Genomic DNA, 8,560 nt, shown 5'->3' on the forward strand with positions numbered 1-8,560 from the left:
TGCAGCACAGAAATATTTGATTGTGTGTGGGATTGTATTAAGTTTATACATTGGAGAATGAAAGCTTCCAACATCAGACCAAGTCATGCTACCCTTCATGCTGCTTCAAGGGTTCTTCCCATCCCAAGCTGTTTCATTTTGCCCCACTAGGAGTAGAAGGGTGGGAGAGCAAACCACCAGATTCCTTCTCTCTGTGTTTTAACCTCTGAATCCTCAGAGATTCGGAAGTCATTTTGTCATCCATGCCTCCCCTCTAAGTTACTTTTTAACTCCCTAAATACTGGATCTTGCTGCTGTAGTGAAAACTGCAGATGTAGGAAAGAATGTCTTTCTCCCTGTTTTCTTGAACAAGCCGCACACCCCCACAGTTGTGAGCAGTGAATGAAGCTTCCCTCCCTTTCTAAATATGTTCTTTACATTTTCATGAGTTACCTATGTCATGATACACATGGCATATGATAATCCTTAATTCTGAATTTTATTGTATACACTTTTCTTTGTTGTTTTGTTTTGTTTTGTTTTAGTGGCAAAACCATCTCCTTGGTTTTGGCAAAGCCTCTGTAGCATTAGTATGAAGGAGCGTAGTACTCGAGGTTCAGTATTGATAATTCTGGGAAGGAATTTTTGCCTGGTTCTATAGGCTCTCTTCTAGCTGCTGTGCAACATGTCCTGAGCCTAAGAAACCAATTCTGAGTGCCCTGTTTCATCACAGAATGATGAAAACTCCCCACTGGCCAACAAGCGTTCAATACTTCTGTGCCTGTTTCCTCGCAGCTTCTAATAAACATTTAGCTGCTCACCTATTGAAACCTAAACCCATAAAACTCTGGCTTAAATGTAATGTCTTGATGCCAGAGGGTAAGATTGCTGTGTTATGGCTGGAGTCTCTCCTGCATGTCATGCTCTTCAGATGTCCTACATATGAAAACTATTGCCAGCTTTCCAGTCATGTATTTCAAGTAAGAGTAGTGATTTGATACTGCTTTGTGTAATCTATAAATTGTTCTTTTTTTTCTTCTTGTATTAAATGGCAGAAGACAGAACGAGAACCTTCCTCCTTTGTCCTGCTCACAGTAGGAAGCAAGACTCAAAAAAGCAAGGTAAGTTTGACTCTTCTGCTTTCCTTAAATATTTTTCAGGTGACAAATTCCAAGTAGCTCCTAGAACTGCCACCTTTTTTCCTTTGTTTTTGTTCACCCAGAAATTGGGTTCTGCTTGCTTTTTCACCTCTTTTGGTTTTCAGTTTTCTCTGCCATGCCTCCTGCCTCTTCCCAGTTAGGTCAGACGTCCAGTTTCCCTCGCTCTTTTCCTCCTGCTGCCAGCACTTGTCACCTGGTAGAAGAAACTGTTGTATTGAGCAGCCTTAAGCAGAGCCCCATGGGTGTGCTCCTTTATCTTTTAAGTGGATGGCTCTGGAGCTGTAGCCTCCCACTCTTCCTACAAGCTCTACATCCTTCAAACTGCCCCTCTACCTTTCTTTCTTATCCTTTTCAAGGATACTTCCTTGCTGTCATGCTGCAGGTTTGTGAGCTGGCTCTGAGTGTCTGTGGGCTGGAAGCATTGCTCTGTCTCTCTGGGTAGAGAGGTGGGAGGAATGAAGCAGTGCTTTGCTGCAGCTGAGGCAAGCTGCTGGTCCAGCCAACACCAACTTGGGCCACCTGCAGCTCACCTGACTTGTTCTGCAGCATTTCCACATCTCTTAGAGCTTGTTCTGGTTTTGCCAGAGACTCCACTTGTGCACACTTCTGACATGGGAATTTCATTCTCTGTGTATAGCTGGGATGTAGCATCACTCAATTAAAATAGATAAATATATCACTGCAACCCTCTCTAGTGATCAATGCCACAGTATTCTTTGTTGCTCACAGACCAAATTAAAAAATATATGCCACAATCTTCTTCTTGCAGACCTGCAATTTCAACAAAGATCCCAAGTGGGGCCAGGCTTTCACCTTCTTTGTCCACAGTGCTCATTCCCAATCGCTGCATGTTGAGGTGAGAGAAAAGCCCTTCCTTTGGAAGCCTTTCATAGTGGATGTGATTTTGGTGCAGGTTCTTTTTGTCTGCATTTACTGGGGTCATCCTACTTAAAAGGTGGAAGGAGTGTGTGTTGTTGTGTGGACAGTTCTGTTAGGGGATGCTGTTATCTACCTTTGTGCTAGGGTCAAGTAATTAATAGTATCTTGGTACAAAACAAGGGATATTTCCTAAGTAAATAAGCTTATTTTGATCTGTATGGAATGCCTTCTTGTTTTGCTGTTCCTTGTATTGTGCTTCCCAGTTTGTCACCTAACAAAACCTTTCTTTTCTAGATAAAAGACAAGGATCAGGATAGTTGTCTGGGAACATCAGTGGTATGTCTCTCCCACTTACTTAAGGACCCAAACATGACTCTGGATCAGAGATTTCAGTTGGACCATTCCAGTTCAGACAGCTTCATTAAAATTAAACTTGTGCTGCGGGTAAGTTGTTTGCTGTTTTCACTTGGCTTTCCCAGCAGAAAAGCTTCCAAATCTAGCCAAGCAAAAGATGAAATGCAGGAGAGAAGAAATGCAATTTTACTTCAAAAGTGAGTAAAGGTGAAGTGTGACAAGATCCTTAGCTGCAATTGATGGTGGAGATGAGAGCTCTGCCTTGAGGCTTCCCAAAGCTTAGTGCAGCAGCATTGCCAAGAACCTTCTCATGATGTTAAAGAGTGGAACTGAGAAAATCTGATTTGGGAAATCAAAACTGCACAGCAGTGAGAGGCTCTAGTGCTTAAGGATTGTTTTCTCACAGTGTTTACACAAGTAAATACACAGTGTGACAAAGGAAAACAATGTAATAGCTAGTTCCGTAGCCTTCTTTCATCTCTAAATGCAGTCTTCTGCTTTTTAAGTCGCATTGTAATGAAATTTAACACCAGCGTTTGAGCAGCAGTGCTCATTTTTTCTCCCTGGTGATTTTTAGGCCTTGAATGTTGAGGAACCTGATGCACAGAGAGTCCAGACTGGTGTCAGCGCCTTGAAGAAAGGTCCCATGCATGTCATGGAGAAAGGTGGAAACCAGCAGGAGTTTGTCTCCCCACCAAAACCAGAAGTCTCAAAAGTACCTCCTGTGAGCAAAGACACTGCTGTGCGGGAATCTCAGCCAAAAAAAGACAACAGTGAAGACCTGGACACAAGTAACAGTTCAGCAATGCCTGCAGCAAGTGAAACTGTTGCCAGTCTTGATGAGACAGAGAGTGACAAAGATCTAGAGCATCGTGTGCCATCAGCATTGCACACCAGGGCAGCAGTAGTGCCCACATTGCCAGTTGTAGAAGAACTGAGGCTTGCACCCAGTGTTACTTCACTGGGTTCTCTGCCTTCCTCTTGCTTTGAACTCAGTAGCAGCAATCTGGACCTTCATAAGTAGGTGGTTCTTCCAGTTGAATTGTTCTCTTCTTGAGAAAGTTTGTTTTTTGTAAGTGTCTCTTGTATACCCGTGAATTCCAGGCTGTAGAATCAGCTTGATCTAATACTTTGTGACTGGTAAATTCTTTAGCTCTGAGCAAGACTTCATTTATAAACCATTGGTAAACCATTTTAAAATAATGTCTTGAATTTGAAACCACTTCGGAAACATGCAGAATGAGATGTAGAAAAGAACCCATTTTGCATATGTAAGCATCCATTAGTATGCAGACAGCATACAAAACACATGCTGATCTGTGCTTTGCTGCTCCATCTACAGCAGGCCAATTGGGTGCTGTTCTCTGGCTACTTATACTTCGGGTCTGAGGACAAGGCTCTGTGCAGAAGGCAGACAGAGCTGGCACCAACAGGAGTGTTGTTTCTGTGCATGCTCTGTGGTCCAACTGCCATAAGATGTCATAAATAGGAGCAGTGCACTGAGAATTGGTTCTAGTTGAAAATGCATCACCAACTTGTGGAGCTCGTGTGTTGTTTCATGCTGTAAGGTTTATGTGTATGATCTATTAGATACCTGTGTTTAAAGCTTTTGCTGTGTACCTGTCTTACAGCGGGACAGAAATGCCTCTGGGAGAGATTCAGCTCACAGTGCGCTATGCTTCCATACGGCAGAGCCTTGTTGTGCTGGTGAATGGCTGCAGGTAATGCTGGCAATTGCTTGCCTCTATATGCATGAAAGAGGGAAGGAGCTCTCTGAGTTTGTGTCAGGAAAGCTGGAGCAAAACCACATGAAGTGTAAGCTGCCTGGCCAAAGTGAATGCTATTGAGAACTGACACTTGTCCTGGGATGTCTGAAGGAGATTTAAGTGTCGTGACAAGGACTGACACCTCTGACTGATGTTGTAAATGCCAGTTTAAGAACCCATGAGTTCAGTAGTGGAATTTGTCTTGTCATCCATAAGATTTTAATTTGCTTATGTTTCAGCTCCCGTGATAAAGGCATTTAGCTCATGAATCCATGAAGGGTGGGTCTGATTTTAAGACAGGGAATTAAAATGCATACAGTGGGAGAAGCTGCCTTGCTTGTCAGCACTGTTTTTCTTTTAACAGAAACTTAATACCCTCTTCCAATCGTGGAGTGGATCCATATGTCCGTATATATCTGCTTCCAGATAGAAGATGGACAAGTAGGAAGAAGACTTCTGTTAAGAAAAAAACTCTGAACCCCCAGTATGATGAAAAGTAAGAAAACATTGATTATAATTCATGAATTATGTTACAATCTCTGTGAAGTGCAAGGGCTCACAGAAGGTGTGCACATGCTGCGCTTTAATGATTGGTTTGTGAACATTCACAGGTCTTGGGAGAGAAATGGCACTGTATCTGTGTGTGCAAGTTCTTTAAATGGACTTTGCTCTGCATACAATACTGTCACATCTTCCTTCCTCCTTTCCTGACCCTAGCAGATGCACACTGCACTTTCTTCTTTGCACACAGACATTCCCTTCAACATATTTAACTCCATGTCACTGCAGAGGCAATCTTTCCATGTGAGTACCTCCCATAGCCTACTTCTCTGTTCATACTTCTTTGCTTATGTTTCATCTGATGTCTTTTCAAAAGTCAAAGGCAGGCATATACAAAGCATTTTGAGACAGATGGATGCCATCACTGAGTGCTGCTGGGAGTAACTTAATGTGTTGCCACCTCTGTGCTGATAGCTGACACTTCTACAGGTTTGCCACTGAAGAGGAACGTGTTCTGTATAAAACTAATGGCAGTAGCACTTAATTAGAAGTAGAGTTTGTCTGAGAGGCAGTTCTAGTGCAGTATGTAAATGAAGGTACGCACTTGAATGTGATCCTGGGTAATTCAGCCTGTTCTCGTGAACTGTACACACTTAGTGCCAGCACTGGTGTTGGGAGCAGGATCCTCCTCCTCATCCCCAGTATTGGCATGTCCTGTACATCTTCAATTAAGTGTAATAGGTTGAGCAATACTTAGCTCCAAAACACATTACCTGTTTTACAACTCTGACTTGAGGAGGAACTATTCAGGTGGGCAGAACCTGAATGATTTAACATGGACAGAATTGACGTGACATTTGATGATGTGTGCCAGAGCCATGAGTCAGAGCCATGAAGAATTTAATTGCTACAGGTTTATTTCTTTGTCTTCTCTTAATGTGGTATAAGCCTACTTTGTAAACTTGGGGGATTGGCATGGCTATTTCCTCTGAGTAATAAAAGTTGAATGGAAAACATGCTGATCTCCCATGAAGGGTAAAAATGGTTGTTAAACAGCATTTCATCATGGATGCACGCTTTCCTTCATCCCCCTGGCATGGTCTGACCAGCAGGCTGTCATGGAAGAAGCTGACTTGGAAGAAATTTCTTACAGTGTTAATAAAACCTAGATTATTGCCTTTTATGTTCCGTGGGGAATTGGCTGTGTTCACATGTTTTGTAGTCAGCCCTCAAACTCTGCTAAAGCTGTGGTTGGCACCAGTGTTCTGAAAGTTTATAATGGACAGTAAAACCTTTTCAAACTTTGGCTGCGATTCATTGGTTGTAAAGGTTGTTCCATGAAGCTGTGTTCCTTCTCTGTTAAAACTGCTGTATTTTGACCACTGAGACTTACAGGACTTCAGTATTTGACTTAAGTCACTCCTTTCAAAACTTTACTTTCAGGTTTGAATTTTTTGAATCTTTGGAAGAAGTCAAGAGAAGGACACTGGATGTTGCAGTGAAAAACAGCAGGCCATTCATTTCACAGGAAAAAAAGGAGCTGGGAAAAGTAAGTTTAATGAAGTTATGCTACTGGTTTAAATAGAATTGCAGAGTTTGAGAGAATCCTGTAATCCTGAACTGCAACTCTGGTAGCTAAATCTGAATAATAGAACTAGCAACATGGAAACAACTGTAGTCTGAAATTGTGCTTTATCACCTTGGAATCTCACGTGGGCTCATGTAATTGATAGGCAATGCTGCTTCATTTTAAAGGAGCCATCCTGAAATTGAAATGTGTTTCTTGGGATGTCCAGCTGTCTGTCTGGGGATAGGTCCAATAGTGCAAATGTAGAACTGAGAAAAATGTCATTAAAACACAGAATTTGCCAACAGTACATGAATTTTGCTGTGACTAGCAAACATGAATCCTGTGTTCAGTGACAGATAAATCTCCAAGCAGTGCTGTTAAGAAACTAAGTCTTAGTGTTGATGCTAAATGCCTTTATCCTGGGAATGCATCAATCTCATCTCCCTTGAGCCTCACCGGTAGCCTTAGAGCTTGAAAGTTGATGTGGAAGAGTGCTACTTAGCTCATCAACATGTACATCATTTATATATATATTTTTATATATATACCAATAAAACTTTGTTTTTTAAAGGTGCGGATTGATTTGTCACAGGAGGATTTAATCAAGGGTTTTACACAGTGGTAAGTTTGTTTCATCTTTTAACCTGCTAATAATGGCTTTGCTGAGAGACTGTATGAGTGTTGTTGGGGTGATGGCAGAAAGGCTGTGTTTTTTGGTAAGCAACAATAATGTTTTACCTGCAAGTGCAGGACTAACTGGAATTAATCTGGTAGTTTTATCTAAGCTTTATGTTAATCTGGTTAATAGCATGATATCTATCCTGTGAAAGGGTTTTAATAAGAGGCTTCCTCGTCAATTATTCTGTCTTCAGCATATTTTGAATTGCATAAAAACCACTGGGTTACATAAATAAAGAATTATGTTTATTAAAGTAAATTTGCAACAAATGACTTGGATAAAGATCTTAGCTAAATTAATACTCTGATTAGCAATATATATGTATGATAAAAAGCTAATTACAAAGCATTTTTAGAAGCTATTTTAATAAGCCACTCACAGTTCTGCTTGTATGTTCATTATGGTTCAGACGTCAATCTTAAGTACTGGTCTGAGGCAAAGATTAAGAACCATTTCTTTTCTCTCCTTCTCAGTCTCAGGTTAATGGCAGTCATTCTTCCTTCATCCTTCAGTGAAGGAGGTGGAGGAATGCAGTGAGTGTAGCCCAGCAGCTTCCCAGTAGTGTGGTCAGCAGTGTAGGGAAACCAAGTTCCCCATGCCCAGCTTCTGTGTGTCTCATGGAAGTATACAGCAATTATGGCAGTAGGAGAAAAATGACTCATCCAGAGTTCCTGGTAAAAGGCTGAAGTTTGAGGCCATCTCCAAAGCCTCCTTTGCCATCCTCCTGCCTACAAAGCACAAGCAATAAAGCAGCCCAAGTTCTCTGTTATGACAGTTTAAACTCTTTAAAGAAAGTCTTAAACTGCTTTCTGTATCTGTCTTGCAGGTATGAGCTGACAAGAAGTAGACGCAAGAAAAACTGATTTCTTCTCATGTACATAAGTTATTAATTTTTAAGCTTTGTACTGACTGTACATATCTCTTTTGTAATTGAAGTGTTTTGAAACATTCACTGCAAACTTGAAGCCATCTGCTGCTCAGGACATGTGCCCTGAATGATCCTACTGACATGAGTTCTCAATGAAGTAAAACAAAAAGAAAGGAAACAAAACAAAAAACTGTGGGAATAATTTCTCTCTAAAAACAAATCATTTGTTCTTGATGTTTCTGGTGTATCTCCTCCCCAAGAATCCTTACATATGAATATGCTCCTAAGGAAGTGTTGGACCTGGAGATATTTTTAGGTTGCCAGCTGTGTGTGATTACTTTGTTCTCCGTTTCATTTCCCTAAGAGCCTATTCATGTTATTTTAACGATATATGAAAGCATTACACATCTAGAAGAATCAATTTTTAAACAGCATCTTTCATCTGTAAGGCTACAGAACCGATTAAAATAAACTGTAAGACTAATAGCAGTTCTTGAGAAACCAAGAAATTGATATTCTGCTTCTGAAAAGCATCTTAGCAGATTGTGGCTGCAGGTCTGCATATGATGAGATTCCAAAAGCAGGGAGATCAGTTTGCCAGGATGTCATAAAGGTTATAGTTTGTAAAGCCTTAACATGTTTTGTTCTTTGTTACAACATTTCAGCATATCATAAGCCTTGATAGTAAATCATTCTGCCTGAGGAACAGCAGAGTTTTGGACTAAGCTTTATTGGAATGAAATATACCAAAATATTTTTGGAAGCTTGGTGTACCTGTTTGTTTACAATAAACTTTGACATGTC

At 40.9% G+C, this 8,560-nt stretch overlaps 1 protein-coding gene across 1 annotated transcript in view; it reads left to right on the top strand.

The window, feature by feature from the left end:
* ESYT3 (extended synaptotagmin 3) overlaps positions 1–8,464 on the top strand; it is a 28,953-nt gene extending 20,489 nt beyond the window's left edge. The window contains exons 15-23 of the mRNA XM_042877870.1: positions 1,035–1,100; positions 1,909–1,995; positions 2,313–2,462; positions 2,950–3,392; positions 4,004–4,093; positions 4,503–4,634; positions 6,083–6,188; positions 6,781–6,830; positions 7,715–8,464. Of these exons, the coding sequence (XP_042733804.1) occupies positions 1,035–1,100; positions 1,909–1,995; positions 2,313–2,462; positions 2,950–3,392; positions 4,004–4,093; positions 4,503–4,634; positions 6,083–6,188; positions 6,781–6,830; positions 7,715–7,751 (1,161 nt within the window). The 3' untranslated portion in view covers positions 7,752–8,464. The remainder of the gene's footprint in view (positions 1–1,034; positions 1,101–1,908; positions 1,996–2,312; positions 2,463–2,949; positions 3,393–4,003; positions 4,094–4,502; positions 4,635–6,082; positions 6,189–6,780; positions 6,831–7,714) is intronic.
* The last annotated feature ends 96 nt before the right edge of the window (positions 8,465–8,560 follow it).

This window comes from Lagopus leucura, unplaced genomic scaffold (assembly GCF_019238085.1).
Source record: "Lagopus leucura isolate 7727_CA_CO unplaced genomic scaffold, USGS_WTPT01 Super-Scaffold_100019, whole genome shotgun sequence".
NCBI lineage: Eukaryota > Metazoa > Chordata > Aves > Galliformes > Phasianidae > Lagopus > Lagopus leucura.